A 26,129-nucleotide genomic window follows, 5' to 3' on the forward strand; every position below is an offset into this window, starting at 1 on the left:
AAGAGCTGTCAAAGGACATCAGGGACAAGACTGTAGAACTGCACAAGGCTGGAATGGGCTACAAGACCATCAGCAAGAAGCTTCATGCGAAGGAGACAACTGTTGGAGTGATTATTCACAAGTGAAAGAAATACAAAATAAGCATCAATCACCCTCAGTCTGGAGCAAGATTTCGCTTAATGTGGTAAGGATTATCATGAGAAAATTGAGGGATCAGCCCAGAACTACAAGGGAGGAGCTTGTGAATGATTTCAAGGCAGTTGGGACCACAGTCACCAAACAAACCATAGATAACATAATACGCCATCATGGACTGAAATCTTGCAGTGTCCGCAATGTCCCCCTCCTCAAGAAAGCACATGTACTGGCCCACCTGAAGTTTGCTATTGAACATCTACATGATTCAGAGAAGGATTGGGAGAAAGTGCTGTGATCAGATGACACCAAAATTGAGCTCTTTGGCGTTAACCGACTCACCGTGTTTGGAGGAAACAAATCTAAGAATACCATCCCTGCAGTCAAGCACGGAGGTGGAAACCTTATGGTTTGGGGCTTTTTCTCTGCTAAAGGTGTAAGTGCTTCTGTGTAAAGGTTTGTAAGAGGCAAATATCAAGTCAATTTAAGTGCTTACAATTGCTGCATTTAAGCAGTACATTTATCAATCTATAAATGAATACATTTAAATGCTGCTTTAAATTTGTTTATTTTATATCTGCCTGGAGTTCAGCATTAAGGTCAGAGAGGAAAATGCAGAATTAAGTTATCAGTGCTACTACCTCTTTTAGCGGTAGTAGGCCAATGGACGGGGCCATGTATTGTAAAATCTTGGATGAGAACCTTCTTCCCTCAGCCAGAACACTGAAGATGGGTCATGGATGAGTCTTTCAGCAGACGTTGACCTAAAAAATACTGCCAAGGCAACAAAGGAGTGGCTCAAGATGAAGTACATTAAGGTCCTGGAGTGGCCTAGCCACCACTCCAGACCTTAATCCTATAGAAAATTTATGGAGGGAGCTGAAACTTTGAGTTGCCAAGCGACAACCAAGAAACAACAGATAAGTTCATCTTTGGAACATGTTACCCCATAGCCGCAGCCGCCCTTCCTCCCTCTGATAGTACGGGGAGAAGATTCCCCATACCATCTGTCAGATTTGAAAAACAGTGCGACTGTGCGGAGCTCCGCCCACATGACCACTTCACTCATTTACAGTGTTCTGTGAATGCGTGCCTACAAGTCCTGACAGCCTTAGCGCCTGTGGGCTTGTAGTTTTCAGTGAACTACCACAGTGTTGTGGAGTGCTGTGGTAATTCATTGAAGCTTCCTTGGCAGTATATCAGCTTGCTCGTACATCCCGTACAGCAAGCAGATATTCTGACAGGTCTGCAGGAGACCTGCATGGCATCAGTGATATACTGATCGCTGGTGCAATGCTTTACAGGCTCCTTTGGCCAAAAATAATAAATGCTTTTTTTGCAGGTAAAAATGTGCATTTATTATTTTTGTTCAAAAGGTGAACATATCCTTTAAGGATTTAATGAAGTTCTGTAAGGAAGAGTGGACCAAAAGCCCTCCTGAGATACAGTACATGAAAACATAGTAGCCAACTACAAGAAACGTCTTACCTCTGTACTTGCCAGCAAGGGTTTCTCCGCTAAGTACTAAGTCATGTTTTTCTTGGGGATCAAATACTTTTTACTCAATGAACTGTAACTCAATTTATAACATTTGTATTGTGTTTTTCCTCTGGATTTTTGATTGATATTGTGTCTCTATCATTTAAAATACACCTATGATAAACATTATAGACCCCTAATTTCTTTGCAAGTGGGCAAACTTACAAAATCTGCAGAGGATCAAATAATAATTTTCCCCACTGTACACTATATTGCCAAATGTATTGGGACACCCCTCCAAATCATTGGATTCAGGTTTCTGACTGCACACACGTGCACAAAGCAAGATCCATACACTTGGATGAGCGAGTTTGGGGTGGAAGAACTTGACTGACCTGCACAGAGTCCTAATCTCAACCTGACAGAACACCTTTGAGATGAATTGGAGTGGAAACTGCGAGCCAGGCCTTCTCGTCCGACATCAGTGCCTGACCTCACAAATGCACTTCTGGAAGAATGGTCAAACATTCCCATAGACACACTCCTAAATCTTGTGGACAGCCTTCCCAGAAGAGTTGAAGCTGTTATAGCTGCAAAGGATGGGCCAACTCAATATTAAACCTTACGGACTAAGACTGTAAAGCGCTGCACAAAGTGTTGGCACTATATAAATCCTGTATAATAATAACAGTAAGACTGGGATGCCTTTAAAGTTCATGTGCGTGTAAAGATTTTTACATACACTATATTGCTAAAAGTATCAGGATGCCTGCCTTTACTCGCACATGTGTAAAATTTTTCTTAAAGCTATTTTTTTCATTTTTCTTCAGTCAAGACTTCTCTACAAAGCTGCTAGAGCTAGATTCTGTAGTTCTAGTTATCTGGACATTGCCTCAGTGCTTCTCCTGTCTCTGACAAATCACTGTGTGAGTGGGAGAAATCAGGCTGAACATCTGGAGCTACCTCATCTGTTTGGTGCACCGGGCGCCATTAAAATACCAGCTTTCAACTGTAAAAGATTAAACCTGAGGGACTGAGCACTGATATGCTCCACTAGATGGAGTGTGTCACGTAAGTGATCTGTGCTCTTTCACACCGTTCGCCACCAAGGAAGCATCTCCCCACTGCTGCTCCTGCTTTGCAAAGATGTAGATCTTTGATTTTCAGTCCATTCCTGCTGCCTGACAGCTAAAACCTTTGGCTATCGGACCCTCCCCTGCTAGCAACAGTTGGGTTATCTGAGTTCCTGAGGCCTTGCTTTATACACTGAGCTTTACATTGCTTCACTGCCACTCGGATGCAACATGTCTCATTTTATAAACGGGGCAGTCTCACTGTTGTAGGTGCCCCCAGCTAACTTTCTACTAATGGCTCTATTGCTACTTACAGCCTGCCTACTGATTCGGCCAATGTCTGCAGCCTGGAACAGTGTTGTTCCTAGAGTCTCTCTGAAATTAAAGAATTAGCCTGTTGCTTCCACCAGTGCTTTAGGGCCCCTAACACCATCAAAACCTTCCCACTGATCCAAGCCTTCCTCTCTGGAGTTTGGAAACAGTCCAACAAGATGTTTGCTTCCCCAAATGCTCATTTGTTTTGTACCCGTTTAAGAGGACTTTGTTAAAATGTGGTCTGCCCTCACTATGGATCCGGCAGTATCCTGTCTTAACTACTGTTCTGGTAGAAGATACACCTGTCTTTTAGGACTACAATTATAAGTGGTTAAAAGCCCTCTCTATAGCTATGTTCTTGCTGGCAGGTCCTGCTCTTCATACTCTCTTAGCTGTGACTTTTGACTGTGCCAAACTCTGGCTGACTGGTCAAAGTCTATTAAAAGAGATCTAGTCACTGCTGTGGTTGATCCTTTGGTCATAGAATGTTTGTTGCAAATGGTTGTCCTGTTGCCCATCTCTCCTGCATTGGTTTTGTGTCAGCACACAGTCAGAGATCACTGTGGTTTAGGTGTTATACTGCATAACATACACCTCAACTGCATGCTCTGCATTGCCATCGAAGGACAGCATCTCTTCGGTACTACTCTGGGTGCCATTGATGGCAACAGCACCTGTCTTCCCTGGACAGAGTAGTCCTGCAGGGGCTTAAATATCAGAGAAGTCTTGTCTTCTAATCAACATCTTGAAGCTTTAGGAAGTTGGCAATTAGACTATCTGGAGGGTCATCAGATCGAGGTTAAGTGAGACAGTGGCATAAAAATAACCATCAGGGATGAACCAGAAGTTTTTGGTGTTTTTTACTGCATGTTTTGCTATTGACATATTGGTAATTATTTGAGAGTCTCATTTTTGTGTGCTGGCTCCTTTTTGTGGGTTTGGGCGATGTCGCTGTTCATGGTTTATATGGATCAGACGAGAAAGGTGAAGATGTGGGATGGATAATTTGACATACTGTATGCAGTAAAACTCCAGACAGACTGTCCATGGGCTCTTCCAGATCACCTGGATCTTCTGTCTCAATCACTGATTCACCATCCTGATTTACAATCTCTGGCTTTACCAGCATGGCCATGGAAACCCAGTTTATGAGAGGGGGTATCTCTGAATCGGTGATTCTTTACGATTTTAAAAGCTAGGATTACTGCTTTTTTTAAGGTCTATCATTGCACATGGAAGGCATACTTCACCACCAGTGAGTATTGTGGCTTCCACCCTAGTAGGTCCTCCATAGGATGAAACCTCTACTTCCTAATACTGGGTCTGGACCAGCATTTGGCTTTCAGCCTAATTAAGGGTCAAGTCTCTTTATCTTGCTGTGACAGTGGCAATCTCAGCCTCACACTGCACAGAAATGTTCCAGCTCAAGGGACAACAGTCTTAAGTGCCAGCAGATTGACAGTGATCATCACTGGGTTTAGTTAACTCTGCAGTTGACTCTTCACACACAGACAGTAACTGCTACCACGCTTTACACACAAACAGTAGTGACCACTACAAGTTTTAATGTACCTTTCGCAGTATTTGGCATAGCAGGTCTGACCTTTAAAGGATAAGTTCACCTTTTATAACATGCTACCTGTTACACCCATATTCAAGGATGTAACATGTTACAAATGGACCAATGGTTTACATCTTGTGGTGAACCTTCTGTATTCACTCTGATGAAGTCTTCTCTTGATTGTTGACTTTGACACACATACACCTACCTCCTGGAGAGTGTTCTTGATCTGGCCAACTGTTGTGAAGGGTGTTTTCTTCACCAGGGAAAGAATTCTTCGGTCATCCACCACAGTTGTTTTCCGTGGTCTTCCGGGTCTTTTGGTGTTGCTGAGCTCACCGGTGCCTTCCTTCTTTTTAAGAATGTTCCAAACAGTTGTTTTTTCAGCCTAATGAAGGCTTGCTTCACTGATAGTGACAGCTCTTTGGATCTCATCTTGAGAGATGACAGCAACAGATTCCAAATGCAAATAGCACACTTAACTCTGGACCTTTTATCTGCTCATTGTAATTGGGATAATGAGGGAATAACACACACCTGGCCATGGAACAACTGAGAAGCCAATTGTCCCATTACTTTTGGTCCCTTAACAAGTGGGAGGCACATATGCAAACTGTTGTAATTCCTACACCATTCACCTGATTTGGATGTAAATAACCTCAAATTAAAGCTGACAGTCTGCAGTTAAAGCAAATCTTGTTCGTTTCATTTCAAATCCATTGTGGTGGTGTATAGAGCCAAAAATGTTAGAATTGTGTCGATGTCCCAATATTTATGGACCTGACTGTAGCTGCAGACTTGGTTAGGTGGTTATGATACTCTGTTCTGATCAGACTTTCAGCAGATGCTCCATGGGCTTTTCTGGATCGTCCTGATCTTCTGTCTCAAGGACCAATTTGCCATCCTGATTCAGGTTTGCTGGCTTTAACGGCATGTCTGTTGAAGCCCTGGTCTTGGGCAACTCTGATTCAGTGATTCCCACAATACAAAAAAAAAAAAAAAAGGAAGTGTACTTCCCATAAGGTCTGTCATTGCACTTAGAAGGCATACTTTGCTTGGTGTAAGGATAGAAACTTTCACCCCTAAAAATTTAGTGAGCAAGATGTTATGCTTGGATCAGCATCAAGGAAGATCCTCGTGTAAGTGCTTGTGATCCTTTTCCCAGGGTGTCTCTCATGTGGTTCCCCCTGTGGTTTGTGTGATCTGAATGTAGTTCTCTTAGTGCTTCAGAAACTGCCTTTTGAGCCTATCGGGCATATTCCCCTTTGCACTGTAACTCACAAGGCTGTATTTCTTGTCATCATTACCTTTGCGAGGTGTGTCTGAGCTGTTGGCTTTGTCCTGGAAAGAATCCTTTTACAGAGAGAAAAGTGGTGTTAAAACTGAACTCCAAGAATTATGGTTTGCCTATTTATGTTGGCCAGGTGGACTTAATATAAGTATGCATATTTAATATCCTAAGGGCCTCTGGGGATGCCGTAAATCACTGTAGTAGTCTCACAGTATATATAGTGAGAGCCATGATCATCTGGGTTTTATGTGAGCAGCTTCCCTATTGCACATTGACCACTTGGGGCCACTGGCTTGGAACCCTGCGCATCCATGAAACATCTTGTATTTTTTTCTATTATTGAGCATAGCAGAGATTGTGATACCATCACTCCTTCTGTCTCCTCCTTGTCCAATCAGAGAATGTTTTGTATAGAGGGGAAAAATACATTCTATAAATAGTTGCGCGACCCCTGGTAGTCATAGTGTAGAGGGAAAGCTGCTCTCAGCTTTCACTGTATGTAGCACAGACTACTACAGTGATTTACAGCATCCCCAATGACCCTTTGGGTATCAGATATGCAGACTTTCATCAAGGCAAGCTGACCTCGTGTTAAGTATGCAAAAAATGTTAATTCTTGGAGTTAACGCCCAGAACCTTCTTTCTTCTTCAGGTAATTTTGGCCTTTCTCCTCAACCAGAACATTGTTTTTTCATCTCGGAGAGGTCCCCTTGATTGCCTGTCTCTTTGTTTTACCTGATGGTCCCTGTAAATTGGAGCTTGCTTCCTGTTCGTCCATTTCTCAGCAGCTGACAGATCATCATTCAGGCCTATGGTCATATAGGATCTTTTTCTACCCTTACTTGTCAAGATGTATTCTACTAGATCTGTGCTGCTTCTTGGGGTTTTTTTTGGCATCAGGCTATTTCCCAAAACTGAAAGTCTGTCACCTGGGCTCCTGTTTATAAGTTCTCATGTTTTACTAGGTGGTTGCTCAGGGCTTTTCCGGTGCCAGGTCTGGACGTAATGTCCTGCAGATGGCTCTTTAAATTGCAGGCAGTAACCAGTTCGGTTGGGTTTTTTTGTGGGCCTGTTAATTTTTTGCTGTTGTTTCCCACCTCTCAATTGGACTGCGTTTTGGACTTTACAACAGTCTCTAAATGCCTATGTCCCTCAATGAGAAAGATAAAGAATTTTTGTACTAATAATAAAAAAAGATTGCAACAGATAATAGACATATAGTACTTGCAGAGGAAAGAATACCACTTAATATAGACGGTGAAACGATTATGTGGCCCACCTCTCAAAAACAAATTTAGTTGTTGAAAGTATAAAATGGTCATATATCTGGGTGAAGATTTAACATTCCATGTGGCATCAGTGTAAACTACCAGCCAACGTTTATCAGAGAAAAAGCAATCGGTTACAAATTTGGGGCTGCTCTGTGCAAAACCTCCCAACAGAGCAGGTAAGTATGACACGTTTGTTATCTTAAAAAAAAAAAAAAAAGTTTACAATAACTTTAATAAGTCAGAGCCATTGTTACTTTTAGTGAAGCAAATGATATTACAAGAACCCAGTAACTGCTGAGGCACAATTAAAAATCAAAAATGGAACCACAGAAGGTGCATACAAGATATCACACGTGGCAAAATTGTGCTAAAAAAGGTCAGATGTATCCCAAAGGCAAAAAGAGCAATTGCCATGCTAAATTGTGTTGCTTCAAAGGTTTTCAGTATATTGATGCAGAATCTGATGTTGATTCAGGTCACTTGTTTGTTGAAATTGTAACCACTGCAATCTTCCTTTGTAAATGCACTCAAAAAGGATCTCCCTGATCATTTTTTCACAGAAAAATTAAGCAAATTAAGTTCAAACTGAACACAGGTACACAATGGAATTTAATACGTTTTGAATGTATTACAATAGATTCACATGCACGTTCGCAAAAACGGGGAAAAAAATGTACGTTGTGCTTTCTAGTGTAAACCGGGGCTAAGGCTGCTTTCACAATGATCCATTTTCTTCCGCTTTTTTTTTTTTTTTTTACGCAAAAACAGAAGGAAAATGCATGCATAAATGCTATGGAACTCCTCGCACTGTTAAGTTGCAGGTCTGTTCCATTTTTCAAAGGCCTGCTTGCTGCATTTTTGGTGCATGTTTGGTGTGTTAATAAAATTAAATGGATTCATGTGTTTTTGCAAATGAGCAGTGTGAAAGTATCCTAACCCCTGGTTCACACCTGTGTGGGTTTTGCTTTAACTTAGGAGCACTAGCAGTAGACTGTGACTCCTCAGGGGTAAGCTCATCAGTAAAGGATTTGAGCAGCTCAGCAGCAGACAATGGGGTTGATTTACTAAAACCAGAGAGTGCAAAATCTGTCCCTGCTGTGCATGGTAGCCAACCAGCTTATAACATCAGCTTGTTCAATTAAGCTTTGACAAAAAAAATGGAAGCTGATTGATTTCTATTCTGAGCTGCACCAGATTTTGCTCTCTCCAGTTTTGGTAAATCAGCCCCAGTTTCTGAGTTTCTGCTGCTGATGGCTCAGAAGGAACGGATTGAAAATCAAAGTTCCAGGTTGCTCTTTGCCAATAAGAGCAGCAAAGAGATGTTTCATTGATGCTGTATTGAGGGAAAGAGAGGAGCGAATGTGTGGCATTCTTTCCAGCAGAGCCATAGCAAAGCCACTGAGAAATGGAGAATAAATGCATGCAGCGACCATTAAAAAAAGGAGAGAGCCCCTGGTGCTTGGCCCGACAGGCCTACTAAGTGTGTCTTCAAAGAATACTGCTGGTATATAGTTAAGCGTAAACTTTTCTAGATTTCAGTGGCTCCAAGTTCTATTGCTCAAACCTGGTCAGGATTATCCACTCCATGTGTAGAAGATGACACACTGGGAAAGCGGTACATTGTAATACCTGTAGTTCTGTGAATTACCATAAGGAACATGGGAAGAAGGAAAATTTCTATTTGCAGTTTCTGTTTGTGTGTACCATATTGGTGGGACCAAATTACATGTTGCACCCTAAATAAGGGTGTAACATGCTCTAATGAGAATCGGGGCTAGGGACAAAATCACATTTATCTTCTGTGGTAGGAAGTGAGAAGATCCAAGACTGTGACAAACATTTTCTGTGATCTACATTATTGGCTAGTATTGATAATCAAAATAATCAGAACCATTCAGATCCAGGATTATGGGATTCTACAGCCTGGCTCCAGAGCACACAGTGTGATTTAAAAGTGGCTCATTTCACTACAGCAACAAATTGTTTTCTGCATCAAAGTTATCTACATAATTGGCTAATCACGATGATTATGTGATCAAGAACCACAAAGGACAGTTCCTATTCTTTTTTTTAGCCGAAGGCTGATAGTAGCAGCATGGTTCTACAGATGGGGGCTGGGGCGTGGCATTCTTCTCCTCAATACCATGTTGTAGGATTTTGATAAAACTTGCAGTACAGTGGCACTGTACTATCCCCTGGCAGATGCATGGTGGACCCACAGACTCTCCCAGATGCTCACTTTTAAACTGCTAACAAAAGAAGGAGGGGAGAAAAAAAGTCTTAAAACCCGAAATGAAGAGGAATGCGTGGAGATCAAAAGACAGGAAGTAGCTGTGATCAGTGGGAGTGGAGGCACAGAGTGTGAGCTGGGGCAGGGGGAACATCACCAAGCAGCATTGTACTCTTCTCCTGTTGTGTGCCATGGGTCAGAGACTTCCTGCCAAACAAACAGGGTGAAATGAAGAAAACATTGAGCTGGAAAAGTAGCATTGGTTGGCACAGTGCTACCAGTATGGGATGGGAGGAGCGCTGCCCAGTCCCGAGACTGGGGTTCATCAATCTCTGCTCTTCTGATTATAGCAAGATAGTGATCATACTGGACTGTGGCCAGTCTGGGTGCCGATCCCCATGTCTCTTGGCTTCACCAGTAAGAACTTGAGACCTCCAGCTGACCAATCTCAGCGGAGAAAACAACAACAATGTGTTTTGTATATTCACTGTTTTCCCACTAGATTAACTGGAGTCTCCTTACTGCTCATCCTGTACATGTTTCATAGGCAAAGTGAAAGTCAGAGGAAAAATATTTTGAGGGTCAGATCATGCCTGCTTGCCATACCATCCTCTGCTGGTTGTGTTTAGGTGCTGCAAGCATTCAGTGTAAGGTTCTCTGTGCAGAAGAGAATTTTATCTCTAAGGTCTTTCTCACCCTAACATCAATTAACCCTCACTCACCCTCCCTTCCCCAAGTCTGCACCTAAGCAGGAAAAATCTAGTAGCCTGTATGGAGCCCTGTGATTTCCTAAACAGGTCACCAACAATTTTAAATTCCTCTCATATTCCTCTCCAGTGTTTACACCTATCTGTAAAGAGAAGTCTTGCATCTAATAATTAGGAAGATCTTCTATTCAGTAAATTGATAGAGCTGAGCTTCTTTGAAAAATAAAACTGGGGAGAAGGGGCAGTTTGGCATCTCCGCCCTGGGCACTGGATAGCCTTATCTCCGCTCTGCTATTGATGAGCATTCTTACTGTAGTAGCTGCAATTTCAGAGGCATAAACTCTCTCCTGGCACCAACAATCCATTGGGAGGATATTCTTTTACAATTGCACGATCAGGAAGGCATGAGGGAGAAAGGTCCTTGTTCCTTTGCGCTATCTGTAGAGTAGGGAAATGGCCCTCATACATTTCCCCACACAGTAGAAATATTAGACTGAACATTGAAAATATACAGTAATAATTAGAATATTTAACACAAATGTCTCTATGAATGTTCACAATATTTTTTTTTCACACAGCTTCTTCAGAATCTTACTTATGCTGACAAGATGACTGTATTATTTGTCTACAATGGACCGTGCATGCTTGAACCCACAAAATGGAACTTAAAAGCTTTCCATCGAAGACGCCGAAGAGTAGCTATAGCGGCTGAGTGACCTTGGATTACCATCTTTATAGTAGATGTCGTCAGATAGCAAAAATGTCAAGTTTTTTTATACTTCAGGGCAGCACAGTATATTTGATATATGCTATGCATTTTTTTAAGGTTTAAAAAAGCACACCCTCTAAACTTGATGATTAGGTTTTAGGTAGAAGGTCACCTAAATGACAAATTTATACTTGCATCTTAGATTTCCTGACTCTCCAGCCTAAAAAGTCTAGTTATACAGCCAATATTTTTGATGCGTGGTTATATTCAATGGCCTAAATGTCTTGCAACACATGGGCAGAGGAAATTACAAGGGGAACAAGACTTTTGTAGCTTAGCATATCAGAACTCCAGCCCATACTTTTTTTTTTCTTTTAATTTCATTTGGAAAAGATTGAGTGTGTATCTTTGTCCTCATCTGGCTGTTTTGCTTGCACTTCTTTCCCTGTGAGATGGCAGGAAACATGTAGAAATCTCAAAGTAAGAGAAAAGCCAATCTCTTGATGAAAGTCGCTGGAATAGCTGTCTACCTTTGAAGAATATCCCTTCTATTTATCTACTATTAAAAATTAATACATTTTAGGTTTCCTATTACATTGGTCTTTGTGACATTTGTCCCCATGATTATTAGTGAGGATTGATCTCCCCAACACAATGTCAAAAATAAATAGTTAAAACATGTAAAACCCTTTCTCACTGCAACTAAAAATACATTTTTGTCTGGTGCTCTGCTTTATCTTATCCAGATTCATTATCAATGACCTAATTAGTTATTAGTTGAATGGCTACTTTAATAGTTTTAAGAAAAATGTACATTTATTTTTCAAATGTCTGTTGATGACTTCAAGAAAAATGCACTTCAGTACACAGACTTAAATAAATGCAAATATCACTTTATTGCCAATATTATTGCACTTGTTTCTTGTTTTACATATCTCTTCATTCTAAAAAAAGGAATTCTAAATGTTCTTTAACATACCGGTACCTTTATGAATAAAATAAATGTATTGTTACATATTATTTAATACATTTTTGATGACCATAATTACTTGACTAGAAATAAAAAGGTCACAGCATACACATGTAATTAAAAGCTGGTCTTGTGGCAAAATAAGAAGTTTGGACTATGCACTTTACTAAGATTTATGGTGAGTAGTATTCTTTTACTTCGAAATATGACAAAGACTCAGATATATTCATTGAACTAGAGTAAGTATATTATTTAGAGTTGAATAGTAGGGCCCTCTGTTCTCTTTGTAATGGAACAAACATGGTTTAGCTAGGATTGCTTATTAAGTTAAAGTGGTAGTAAACACTGCTTGGACTCTTGTACCCAGAGGTCAGATTATAATAAAGCTGACCTTGTAGGTACAAGGAATCTGTGCACCGTTTAGGAGATATTCACTGTCTCTACAGCTGGTGCACTTTGAAGGGACGGCATATTTATGCTGTCCCTTCACAGCTCTGTGCGCTTGTATGGGAGTGACGTCATTGTGGCTTGACCATTCAAACAGCCGGGTCCCGCAAACCCGGAGGGAAGACTGGGTGAAGCTGGAAGTCCTGTTAGCGGTGACAGTCCGCTGCTGGAAGGATTAGTTTTTAGGCAAGTCTTTCATAATGTGCTTGTATGTGATGCATACTGACACATGACATTGTCAGGCAGGGAAAAGCGTTTTTGTTTCGTCAGCCTTTACTACTGCTTAAAGTTTTGTAATTAAGAGGGCTATGCTTATGTTACTTCTGTACAGTGTTTTGAAGCAAGTGTCTGTTTTATGAGAATATGGTAGATTTGGAAAAGTCAACAGTATAGTTGACATTTTAGGACATTTGGACATATCTGTATGCCTTGTCTTGTTTGACTTGGTTTAGAGAGCACACCCACGATTTTAGGTCTGGGCTACTTTTACAGCTTAAATCTGGTGAGTGTATTGATGATTGGCACAATCTAACTTTGTCAGGCAAGATGAAAGTGGTATTGTGCCTAGACTCATTATAAAACCCTACTGCAACTAAAGAAAAATAATCCTTTTTTCTCTGCTCCATTTTAAAAACCGTCTTGGCACTTTTAGTTCTTTTTAAAGATTTGGTTGCAAAGTTTCAGGTTGCATTAGGTGATATTTTCAAGCAAGCAGCAAGACAGCATTACAGAGATTTCAACAATACCTGAACGTAATAAACCAAATATACTTCAGCACAATTATCACCTGTTGTTATACTCTCCTTATTCGACTGCCACTGGTACAATATACTATAATCTTCTCCACAACTTTATCCTTGACCTGTCTGGTCAATTATGTGCCACTTTGTGTTGGTCTGTCACATAAATTCCCAATAAAATACAGTTACGTTTTTGGTTGTAACATGACAAAATGTGGAAAATTTCAAAGGGTTTGAATACTTTGTCAGGGCACTGTATATCACAATCTAATAGTATCACAGTGCAGAGCAGTCATTGACCATCTTCAAAAGATGTCACATGCATTCTTTTGCTCTTACTCTTGGGGCTAAGGCTCTCCTTGAAGGCAAAACAGAAAAGTTATTTTTGTGCAGTACAAGCAGAAAACAGCTTTATTTGTGATAGAAGTACTACTCACAAGTGTACAGTCCATCCATGCATTCAGAAGGGGGCCAACTCCCCAGTGGTTCCCACCTTAACCCAATGCATTTCGAAGGCCCAGACACCATCAAGGTGTCTGGGATTTCGAAATGCGTTGGATTATGGTGGGAGCCAAGTTTCTGTGGAAGAAGGGGACCTTAACCTGTTGAATTCCATTTTGGATTGCCTGCCCCAACCAGGTGTTACCAGTGGGGAGTTGGCCCTGTTCTGAATGCATGGATAGACTGTACACTTGTGATTAGTACTTTTATCACGAGTAAAGCTCTTTTATGTTTGTACTGCACAAGGAGAATTTTCCTTTCTGTTTTGCCTTCAAGGAGAGCCTTAGCTCTCAGAGTAAGAGCAAAAGAACGGATGTGACAGTGCATCTTTTGGAGAGGCAGGTCAGTGCAACATCAAAGGAAGTAACACTGGTGAAAGCCTGAGGCTTGGTCAGTTAAATGCCTGTGATGTAGAGTGATCCAGAGAGAGGCTTGGAACTCAGGAAGCTGGGACAGTGTCATCCACCAATTGTTGAGGCTTGGAGCACACTAAGCTGGGGCTGCACTAATCCAAACAAGCTCAGTGTGGTCAGACGTTTGACATTTTTACTGTGGAACTGGTGTGCTATTTGACATAATGTTTTACAGGAAGTGTGTTTAACAGAGAAATCTAGGAAGAGCAGAACGAAGTTAAGACTGCTTCCAGATAGTAAACATTGTACTTGAGATATTTTTTTACATACAAGATTAGGTGGGCGAGACCTATTTGCTCCAGGTGGGAGAAAAGAGGATTAAGGAGCGCTGTCATTTTTCTGTCTATTATTGTCAATTTTGCCCAGAAACTGATAGGAGTTGGTCAGCAGCTCCAACTAGCATTTAGTGCGATTTACATTGTATACTATTGGACCCTTTACACTTATGCTTGTTGACACATTTGTGTGCGTTCAAGCAGCCCATTTATTTTGATATGAATGTAGACGCACCTTATCTCAGGAAAAGACAGTCGCAGCATTTTTAGCATTAAAGCTCATGTACGTTAAGAAGTTCAGTGCATCCAGAAAATATTCACAGCGCTTAACTTTTGCCACATTTTGTTATGTTACAGCCTTATTCCAAAATAGATTAAATTCGTTTTTTTCCTCAACACTCTACCTACAATACCTCATAATGACAATGTAAATGAATTTTGTTTTGAAATCTTTGCAATTTATTAAAAAGAAAAAATGAAAAAAAAAACATGTCCATAAGTATTCACAGCCTTTGCCATGACACTCAAAATTGAGCTCTGGTGAATCCTGTTCCCACTGATCATCCTGGAGCTGTTTCCACAACTTGATTGGAGTCCACCTGTGGAGAAATTCGGTGATTGGATATGATTAGGAAAGGTATAAACCTGTCTATATAAGGTCCCACAGTTAACAGTGCATGTCAGAGCACAAACCAAGCCATGAAGTCCAAGGAATTGTCCATAGGCCTCCAAGACATGATTGTATCAAGGCACAGATCTGGGGAAGGGTAGAGACAGAAATATTTCTGCAGCATTGAAGGTCCTAATGAACACAGTGGCCTCCATCATCCGTAAATGGAAGAAGTTTGGAACCACCAGGAATCTTCCTAGGGCGGGCCGCCTGGCCAAAATGAGTGATTGAGGGAAAAGAGCCTTATGCCGGCCATAGACGGTTTGAAAATCGGCCAATTTTCTCACTGTTAGTGGGTTAATTGGTCGGCCGGTTTTCGGGTTTTTTGCACATTTTTTTTTTCGGTCATGTTGGAAAATTTGCGGCCGATTTTGACGATCGGCCGATTTTCCCGGCAATGATGGGCAAATCAGCTGTTCTTTTTACCGATATAAAATCCGTGCATGAGCCGTGACCTGCAAGGGACAGAAGTTATGGGGTGAACTTTATGATTTTGTCAGCCGAATTTTTTTTTTTTTTTTTTTTTACCGATGGTAACGTCGGCCGAACGAACGATCAATTTTTCGTTTTTTTTTTTTCGAAAAATTGGCAGATGTTCGACCCGTCTATGGCCTGCATTAGCCAGGGAGGTAACCAAGCACCCAATGGTCACTCTGAAAGAGCTCCAGCATTTCTCTCTGGAGAGAGGAGAACCTTCCAGAAGAACAACCATCTCTGCAGCACTCCACCACTCAGGCCTATATGGTAGAGTGGCCAGACAGAAGCCACTCCTCAGTAAATGGCAAATGGCAGCCCACCTGGAGTTTCCAAAAAAGCACCTGAGGGAGTCTCAGACCATGAGAAACAAAACTCTGGTCTGGTGAAACAAAGATTGAACTCTTTGGCCTGAATGCCAAGCGTCATGTCTGGAGGAAACCAGGCACCGCTCACCACCTGGCCAATACCATCCTTACAGTGAAGCATGGTGGTGGCAGCGTCATGCTGTGGGGATGTTCTTCAGTGGCAGGAACTGGGAGACTAGTCAAGATCGAAGGAAAGATGAATGCAGCAATGTACAGAGACATCCTTGATGAAAACCTGTTTCAGGGCTCTCCGGACCTTAGATTAGGGCAATGGTTCATTTTTCAACAGGACAACGACCCTAAGCACACAGCCCACATAAGAAAGGAGTGGCTACAGGCCAACTATGTGAATGTCTTGGAGTGGCCCAGACGTCAACCCAATTGAACATCTCTGGAAAGATCTGAAAATGGCTTTGCACCAATGCTCCCCATCCAACCTGATGGAGCTTGAGAGGTACTGCAAAGAAGAACGGGTGAAATTCCCCAAAAATAGGTGTGCCAAGCTTGTAGCATCATACTCAAAATGACTTGAGGCTGTGATTGGTACTAAAGGTGCTTCAACAAAGTATTGAGCAAAGGTTGTGAAAACTTATGTACATATTTTTTTCATCATTTATTTTTAATAAATTGCAAAGATTTCAAAACTAACTTCTTTCGTGTTGTCATTATGGGGTATTGTTTGTAGAATGTTGAGGAAAAAAATGAATTGAATCCATTTTGGAATAAGGCTGTAACATTATTATTATTATACTGCAGTATTTATAAAGCGCCAATAGTTCGCCCAGCGCTGTACACTACAAAGGGTGACAGAACATGTGACAGAACAATACCAATACAATGCAAAACATGAGGGGATCGAGGGCCCTGCTCTTTCGAGCTTACAATCTAGGAGGGAGGGGATGGTGGCACAGGAGGAGATAGCTGTGGGGGATGGAGTGGTAGGAAGAGTGGAGGAGGTCGACAAGTTAGCAGGGGGTGGGGTAGGCTTCCCTGAAGAGATGGGTTTCCAGGGTGCGCCTAAAGGAGAGGAGAGAAGGTGATAATCTGATGGGTTGGGGCAGGGAGTTCCAGAGGATGGGTGACGGAGAAGTCCTGGAGGTGGGCATGGGAGGAGGAGACCAGGGAACTAGAGAGAAGGAGGTCTTGTGAGGAGCGGAGTGTGCGTGCTGGGCGGTACTTGGATATTAGGTCAGTGATGTAGTTCGGGGCAGTATGGTGGACAGCTTTGTACGTCAGTGTTAGGATTTTAAATTTGACATAACATAACAAAATGTGTCAAAAAGTTAAGCGCTGTGAATACTTTCTGGATGCACTGTACATGTGTGCTGGGATGCCATACTAAATAATGGTGCTATAATATTTTACCATCTGTAAAAGCTTAATAATAAGTTGCCCATTACAACTACATTTTTTATATCTCATTAGGACATAAAAACCTTATTGGTTCCGATTTTCCACCAGTTTTTTTGAAAATGAGTCAGTGTATGCAGCCTGTAGAAAATCTTTACTAGCAAAGCACACTATGTAGTGGTTGTTTTATTCAATTTTCATGAGGTCCTGAAGCGTCTTTTTGCTATTTTTTTTTTCTCTTTCCCATCAATTTCATGCACTAGTTACCACAATGTATGGTAACACACATTATCATGATGCAGTGCCATTTATCCTGATTGGCAGCCAACACACCTTCCTGGCAGATGTTTGTTGCATAGCACTGCAAAAATGCTACATGCACCTTATTTAATGCATTAAGCAGCTTGTTCAAATGAATAGGCTGCTTTAATGCAATGCAGCACAATGGTGTGAATGGGCCCTCAATAAAACACTTATATTAAAATATGTTGGTGAAGATTTTGATACATCTGAACATTTAGAGGATGCGATCTTCAGTGCACCCTGAAGACATACACTGCTCAAAAAAATTAAAGGAACACTTTGAAAACATATATTTCAATTAGGAAAAATACTATACTATATACTAATATGTACTGGGTGATAGGAACTTAAGGATGCCCCATCGTTTGATGGAAACTTAAATTATCAACCTACAGAGGACTGACTTCAAAGACACCCCCAAAATCAAAGTGAAAAAATGATGCAGCAGGCTAGTTCATTTTGCTGAAATCTCATTGTAGCAACTCAAAATGGCAGTCAGGGTTATTATCTAGCCTGTAGAGGTCTGTGCATCCCTCCGTGGATATGCCTCACCAGCCCATCACTGACCTACCACCAAAACGATGCTGAACAATATTACAAGCAGCGTAACATTCTCCACGGCTTCTCCAGACCCTTTCACGTCTGTCATGTGCTCAGGGTGAACCTGCTCTCATCTCTGAAAAGCACAGGGCACCAGTGGTGGAGGTCATTTTGTAGGGCTCAGGCAGTGCTCATCCTGTTCCTTCTTGCACAAAGAAGCAGATACCTGTCCTTCTGATGGGTTAAGGACCTTTTACGGCCCTGTCCAGCTCTCCTAGAGTAACTGTCTCCTGGAATCTCCTCCATTCTCTTGAGACTGTGCTGGGAGACCCAGCAAACTTTCTGGCAATGGCATGTATTGATGTGCCATCCTGGAGGAGTTGGACTGCCTGTGCAACCTCTGTAGGGTAAAGGGATCGCATCATGCTACCAGTAATGACATTGACCCTAGCCAAATGCAAAATGGTCAGAATAGATGAGTAGGGATAAAATTGTCAGTGGCCTCCACCTGTAAAACCATTCCTGTTTTGGGGGTTGTCTCAATGTTGCCCACCTAGTGCACCTGTTGTTAATTAACACCAAAGCAGCTGAAACTGATTAGCAACCCCCTCTGCTACTTAACTGGTCAGATCAATATCCCAGGAGTTTAATTGACTTGATGCTGTACTCTGATCAAAAAAGCGTTCCTTTAATTTTTTGTGCAGTGTACAAAACATATTTTATACTGTGTTTTGAGCAACCAATGTTCTGCCTTCGCAGTATATGGAAACTGCAGTTGCAGTTACATGTATAGCCTAGGTCAGGGGTATCCAACCTGTGACCCACGGGCTGCATGTGGCTGAAGATGACTATGAATGTGGCCCAACACAAAATTGTGAACTTGCTTAACCACCTCCCGCTCGCCATATAGTCTAATGACGGGCGCAAGGTGGTTCTCTCATTCTGAGAGGACGTCATATGACATCCTCCCATTCTCACTGCGCATGTGCGGCTCGGCACAGCAGATCGCCGATCATGGAAAGAGCCGAAGATGTCGGCTAGGTCATGTGATCAGCTGTGTCCAATCACAGCTGATCACATGTAAACACGGAAATGCCGGTTATCGGAATTTCTCTCCTCTCGAGCTCTCACGCTGACAGCTTGAGAGGAGAGGAGAGCCGGTAATCGGCTTTCTGCAGAGGGGACATGTACTGTACACTGATCATCAGGGCACTGATGATCAGTGTAGCCACAGCAGTGCCACCTGTCAAAGTCCATCAGTGCTAGCTGTCAGTGTCGATCAGTGCCATGTGCCAGTGCCACATCAATGCCACATATCAGTGCATACCAGTGCACATCAATGCCACATATCAGTGCCCATCTGAGCTGCCTTTCAGTTGCATTCGTCAGTGCCACCTATCAATGCCAATCAGTGCAACCTATCAGTGCCAGTCAGTGCTGCCTATCAGTGTGCATCAGTGCCAGTCAGTGCCACCTAACAGTGTCAGTCAGTGCTGCCTAACAGTGCCATATATCAGTGCCATGTATCAGTGCTGCCTTTCAGTGCCCATCAGTGATGCCTGTCAATGCCCATCAGTGCCACCTACCAGTGCCTCCTCATCAGTGCCACCTATCAGTATCCATCAGTGCAGCCTATCAGTGCCCATCACTGCAGCCTCATTAGCGCACATCAGTGAAGGAGAAAAATCACTTATTTACAAAATTTTATAACAAACACTAAGAAAAAACTTTTTTGTTTTCAAAATTTTCAGTGGTTTTTGGTTTGTTTAAGAAAAAATAAAAAACCCTGAGGTGATTAAATACCACCAAAAGACAGCTCTATCTGTCACAAAAAAAATGATAAAAAGTTCATATGGGTACAGTGTTGCATGATCGCGCAATTGTCATTCAAAGTGCAACAGCACTGAAAGCTGGAAATTGGCCTGGGCAGGAAGGGGGTATAAGTGCCCTGTAGGCTAGTAGTTAAAAAAAAATTTTTTTTTTTGGGGGGGGGGGATTTTTTGTTAAAATGCATTTAAACTTAGTCTAGAAACAAAGTCAAATTTTTCTTTGGCTGCACGTATTCACTAAGTTTTATCTTCCCATAGAAAATTATCCCACTCTTCACAATCACACCTTGTTAATGTCATTAGTTTTCGGAATCTTTGTGAGCAACCATTTTCAAGGATGAAGTAAATGAAGAGCAAAATTCGTACAAAAATATCTTGAGATTTCAAATCAGCTACAGTGATACCTCGGATCACGAACGCTTCTGTTCACGAACAACTCGGTTCGTGAACAGAAGAGTTTGCAAAAATTTGCTTTGGTTCGCGATCTCCACTTCGGTTGACGAACATGAGCTGCGGCCATCTTCCCTGCTCTGATATATGGCCCTGACTTCCTGTAGGCGAGATCGTGGTCACAGACAGACACTGAAAGTATACTGTGAAGATACAGTACTAAGAAGCTTTTTGGTGTGCTTTTTAGCACATACTGTACAGTACTGTACTGTACATCTCTGTGCATGCGTGCTGTAAAGCTTTTTTGTGTGCTTTTTTAGCACATACTGTACCGGACATCCAGTATAGCTCCAAAGAAAATTCAGAGCAAGCATGGTGGTAAGAAGAAAGTGCGGAGCGGTAATGAAGGTGAGAAGAATGTGCAGAGCAAGCATGTTGTTGTAAAGAAAGTGCAGAGCGGTAATGAAGGTGACAAGAATGTGCAGAGCAAGCATGTTGTTAAAAAGACAGTGCAGAGTGGTAGTGAAGGTAACCAGAAGCACCACCCCAACATAACTATAACGAACAAAGTGTTTAATCTGATGAACTATAACGTGGTCTCTCATTTCCGGAGGGTTATGCAGTGTAGGAAAAGACAATTGAGATTGGACGGATTTTTCACCAAAACTGAGCCTGCAGCTAAGAGACAAATAAGAAAGCGGAAACCCCTGAAGGAAATCTCCCCAATGTCCTTATGGAGGGGGACTCTCCCTCCAAATAATAAAAGCCTCCCCCCTGCCTTCCTGTTCTCCATGCCAGAAGATGTCTCAAGCAAGGTTAGTGTTCTCTCTCTTCATACCGTACTGTACTGTACTTTGTTTTATATTTTTGTGGTTCAAAAACAAAAAAGTTCACGGATTGACCTTATGGGAAAATTTCATTCGGTTGGCGACCAAATTAGGTTTGTGACCTCGTTGGTAGGGATCAGAATGGATTAACCTGATTTACAATGATCCCTATGGGAAAATTTGCCTTGGTTCACGACCAATTTGGTTTGCGACCAGAGTCGTGGAACGAATTAAGTTCATGAACCGAAGTATTACTGTATTGATTAGTTTAGTTTGATTGATTTGATTAGTTTATCAAAAACAGTGTCAAGTATCACACTCGTTTTATGTTGCCCGCTATTACTTTTATAATAAAAAGTATTACAAAAAAATTAAGTTTTATTACTAGATAGGTACATTATGTATATCAGTGATCATTAACTTGTGATCTGCCCGACTTTCTGCTCATCGGCTATTCTTAATGTTACAATTCTTTCATTGTGGCTCTGGAAAGTCAAAAGGTTTGAAACCCCTGGCCTATGTTGTCCTCTGGTTAATCGTTCATTATGCTTTTACCTTGATATTTATCTGTATTGCATGATACTTTCTCTATGGACTTTTGTAATACTTCCTACTTTACAGGACACACATTGGGGCTAGGAAAGCCAATACTCCTTTCTGACTGCCTAAAACACTTCTATGTCAGGCCTTCCGCAACTTATTGTATTGCCACTAAATAAAGACATTCGTGGATTTCAAGTGTTTGGTGAGTTCACCTATCTGCCGAAAGTTGTTTGCGGTGGGTGTCTGTGCTATTTTCAGAACAGGCATAGAGGTGTCAGGAAGTTTTAGTCACTACCTTCAACCTTGGTTTCATCAGACCAGAACACATTTTCCCACATGCATTTGGAAGACTTCAGATGTGTTTTTGCAAAATTTAACTGGGCTTGGATGCTTTTCTTCATCAGAAAAGGCTTTCATCTTGCCACTCTACCCCATAGCCCAGACATATGAAGAATACAGGAGATTGTTGTCACATTTACCACACAGCCAGTACTTGCCAGATATTCCTGCAGCTCCTTTAATGTTGCTGTAGACCTCTTGGTAGCCTCCCAGACCAGTTTTCTTCTTGTCTTTTCATCAATTTTGGAGGGACGTCCTCACTGTGTTCCATGGTATATCTAATTCCTTGGAAATTCTTTTGTACCCTTCTCCTGACTGATGCCTTTTAACAATGAGATCCCTCTGATGCTTTGGAAGCTCTCTGCGGACCATGGCTTTTGCTGTAGGATGAGACTAAGAAAATGTCAGGAAAGACCTACTAGAACAGCTGAACTTTATTTGGGGTTAATCAGAGGCACTTTAAATGATGGCAGGTATGTACTGACTCCTATTTAACATGATTTTGAATGTGGTTGCTTAATTCTGTACATAGCTACATCTCCAGTTATAAGAGGGTGTGCATATTTATGCAACCACATTATTTTAGTTTTTTATGTTTACTTCCCCCCCTAAAAGATTTCAGTTTGTTTTTCAATTGAGTTGTACAATTTAGGTCACATTAAATGTGGAAAAAGTTCTGACATTATTTGTCTTTGTCTCATTTTTTTTACATCACAGAAAACTGACATTTTTATATCCACTGTACCTTTGTATGAAGCCACTGACAATTATTCTCAACCCTAAACTTCTCTTTCTTATTTGGGACCCATTCACACTTGATGCAGTCGGAAGTCCAAACTGCAGGTTATCCTATGGGCATAGTTCACACCATTACAGTGCAGTGAAAAAGTACAGCAGACCATTTTTCTGCACTGCAAACGCAAATAATGCACCACAATGCATTGCAGTACACATAAAAGGCCAAAGAAAGAGGGGACCTCAGAGGACAAATGCAGATGAGAAAATGCTCATCAATTGCATGCAGACATGCATATATTCATGCAAATGTGCATGAAAAAACACGCAGTAGGTGTGAATGAACCCTTATTGCTAGGCTAGTCTATCAAAACATGTTATCCATTAGTTGCCTAGTACATTCCTAACATACATTTCAAAGTTGCCACTTTCTTATTTTCTTTTCAAGCGTCTAATGAAATGGCTTATGCAATACACACTCCAGTGTATTATTCAAATCTTTTTGTCTTCTTTAACCAAGAAAATTATCGGGACCCCATTATATGCCAGTTCTGTCTGTAGATTTATATTGCTTGTGAAATGTACTGTATAGCCAGTGTGAAGTGAAAGCAACTAGGAATGGATACATTTGAAATAATAAATAGTATATAGCTGTGGCATCTGCAAATTTAGGTGTCTGAACCAACGGTAAATGACCACTGCTCAGTTCTCCGGAATTCTCGGAGAACACAGTTCTCCTGTGAATGCTGTTTATGAAGCGGTGTAGATCAGTTTTCCGAACGAAGGGAGAACGGTCTACAAACGCTGGAAAACGGCTGCTTTTACTATAATCTCGCGAGATTACAGTAAAATCAGTTTACTAAACAGAGGTAAATTATCACTGCTTAGTTTGTGGTTCCTCCGATGCTCCAGCTCTGGGCTGGAGAATCTGGAGGGAGAACACAGATCTCCAGTGAAGGGCTGAACATGTTCTCTGCTGATCTCCTGAGTGTCATAAACTGTGAATGACCAGAGAATAGCTGCGATCCTCTGAATCTCAGCTATTCTCTGTGTCATAAACGGACACCTTAACCTCTTGCTGCTTAGAAGGCCCAGCTGTTCAAATTAATTCTGGGAATTACTATTGCCCACAGCTTCCTAATTTCTTTATTTACCAGGGAATCACGGTTTGTAAAAGTACTGTATATGTAAACCCAATTATTCACATCTCATTTATGCTTCAACATGTTAATGTCATTTTGAACATCGTCTTCAATATTATTAAATCTTTAGCTTTCATTAAAAGAATACCTAGTGAATCTGCCATGGAGGTCTTTCTTCAGGCACTTCCTCATACAGAGTGACAACTCTCTTTGCTGTCTCCTAATTGTTCTCCTGTATTGTCAATCTGAGAAATGCCATGCAGCTGTTGCTGTGTACATGCACATAAACAGGAAATTACTGCAAAGAGGTTGCAGGAGACCAGTAGCGCTAAGAATGCCATAAATGATTGGAAACATTTTTCAACTATGTTTTATTAAAGTCATATCAAATGCAGTTTTTTTTATAAATAACAAGCATGTTATACTTACCTGCTCTGTGCAGTGGTTTTGCACAGAGCAGCCCTGATCCTCCTCTTCTCAGGTCCTCCGCTGATGCTCTAGGATCCTCACTCCTGCCAGGTGCCCACAGAGCAAGTAGCTCTTCCTCCTCATTGGCTCACTGGCTGTGATTGACAGTAGTGGGAGCCAATGGTTCCAGCTGCGGTTTCAGCCAATGAAGAAAGAGAGTCCTCGCAGAGCCGAGACTCTTCTCAGGTCCTCTGCTGTTGCTGTAGGATCCTTGCTCCTGCCAGGTGCCCCCAGAGCAAGCAGTTTGCTATCACACACACAGAGCCATGGCATGGCCCTGCCCCCTCTTCCTCCTCATTGGCTCACTTGCTGTGATTGACAGTAGTGGAAGCCAATGGTTCCAGCTGCAGTTTCAGCCAATGAAGAGGGAGAGTCCCCACAGAGCTGAGACTCTTATGCACATCGCTAGATTGCAATGGCGTTCAGGTAAGTATTAGGGGAGGGGGCTAATGCACACAAGGTTTTTACATTCATGCATAGAATGCTTGGCGGTAAAAAACCTTGAGCCTTTATAACCACTTTAAAAGAAAAAACTGCAATTTTTATGATACTTTACCAAGTTTATGTAAGTAAACTTGCCTTCCTCAAAATATGTTGAAATTTTAACATTTGACAGGCCTGCTTTAGATCAGTGCTACTCAACCCCAGGCTGATATTTTGTTGTACACCAGTTCACCGTCGTTCATCCGCTCTCCTCCATTTACAGAGTGCTTTGCTTTTCGTTAAAGAATACTAAAGGTTCTGTGGGCAGCACAGTGGCTAAGTGGTTAGTACTTCCACCTACTAGCACTAGGGTAAATGGTTCAAATCTCAACTATGGCACTACCTGACAGGAGTTTGCATGTTCTCCCTGTACCTGCGTGGGTTTCCTCCGGGTACTCCAGTTTCCTCGCACACTCCGAAGAAATGCTGGTAGGTTAATTGGATCCTGTCTAAATTGGCCCTAGTATGTGTATGTATGAATGTGAGTTAGGGACCTTAGATTGTACACCCCTTGAGGGTTAGGGGCTGATGTGAATGTGAAATATATAGGTAAAGTGCAGCGTAAATTGACGGTGCTGTGTAAGTACCTGAAATAAATAATAGAAGACGGGGGGGGGGGGGCTTTACAGCCGCAGTTGCTGATCTTAAATCCCCCCCATAAGCTCTGGAAGATCACTGCTGTGGAAAATGTCCAACATCAGTGGAGGGAATATTTTTTCAGAACAGTGGTGTCAAACCAGCGGCCCTCCAGCTGTTCCCAAACTACAGGTCCCATGAGACATTGCAAGGATGACAGTTAAAAGCATGAATCCTAAGTTATGTACAATTGGTGGCAGCAACCTAATTCTGAGCACCTGGAAATCAATGTGCTTTTAAACACTTGCCCTCCAGAGGATTTACCCCCCTTCCTGACCAGACCGTTTTTTGTGATACGGTGCTGCATTACTTTAACTGACAATTGTGTGGTCATGTAATGCTGTACATAATTATATTTATGTCCTTTTTTCCCACTACTAGAGCTTTCTTTCGGTGGTATTTGATCACCTGTGCGTTTTTTTATTTTTTGTGCTATAAACAAAAAAAAAAACTATTCTGGAAAAAATATATTTTTTACTTTTTGCTATAAAACATATCCAGTAAAAAAAAATTAAAAATCAAATTTCTTCATAAATTTAGGCTAAAATGTATTCTGCTACATGTCTTTGCTAAAAAAAAATCCCAACATGTGTAAATTAATTGGTTGATGTGAAAGTTATAGAGTTTACAAATGGCGGTGTATATATATTTATACTGGAATTGTGTTTTTTTTTTTTTTTAATATACTAATAATGGTGGCGATCAGCGACTTATAGCAGGACTGCGGCGGGCATTCTGACACTGGGTGGGAACTGAGTAACTGCCACTAACATCCCATTGACACTAATACAGTGATCAGTGCTAATAAAAAGCACTGACACTGTACTAATGACACTGGGCAGGAAGGGGTTAGCATCTGGGGCGATCAAAGGGTTAACTGTGTGCTGTTTTATATCATGTGCTGTGAGTGTTTTA

The 26,129-nt window shown here is 41.5% G+C and overlaps 1 protein-coding gene across 1 annotated transcript in view; it reads left to right on the forward strand.

Annotated features, from left to right (window-relative positions):
- The window catches only part of SMC5 (structural maintenance of chromosomes 5), a 117,749-nt gene extending 106,074 nt beyond the window's left edge, over positions 1–11,675 (forward strand). The window contains exon 24 of the mRNA XM_089691060.1: positions 10,641–11,675. Within this exon, the coding sequence (XP_089547186.1) occupies positions 10,641–10,778 (138 nt within the window). The 3' untranslated portion in view covers positions 10,779–11,675. The remainder of the gene's footprint in view (positions 1–10,640) is intronic.
- The last annotated feature ends 14,454 nt before the right edge of the window (positions 11,676–26,129 follow it).

This window comes from Staurois parvus, unplaced genomic scaffold, assembly GCF_062004578.1.
Source record: "Staurois parvus isolate SC_StPar_1 unplaced genomic scaffold, SC_StPar_1.0 ptg000549l, whole genome shotgun sequence".
NCBI classification, from domain to species: Eukaryota; Metazoa; Chordata; class Amphibia; order Anura; family Ranidae; genus Staurois; species Staurois parvus.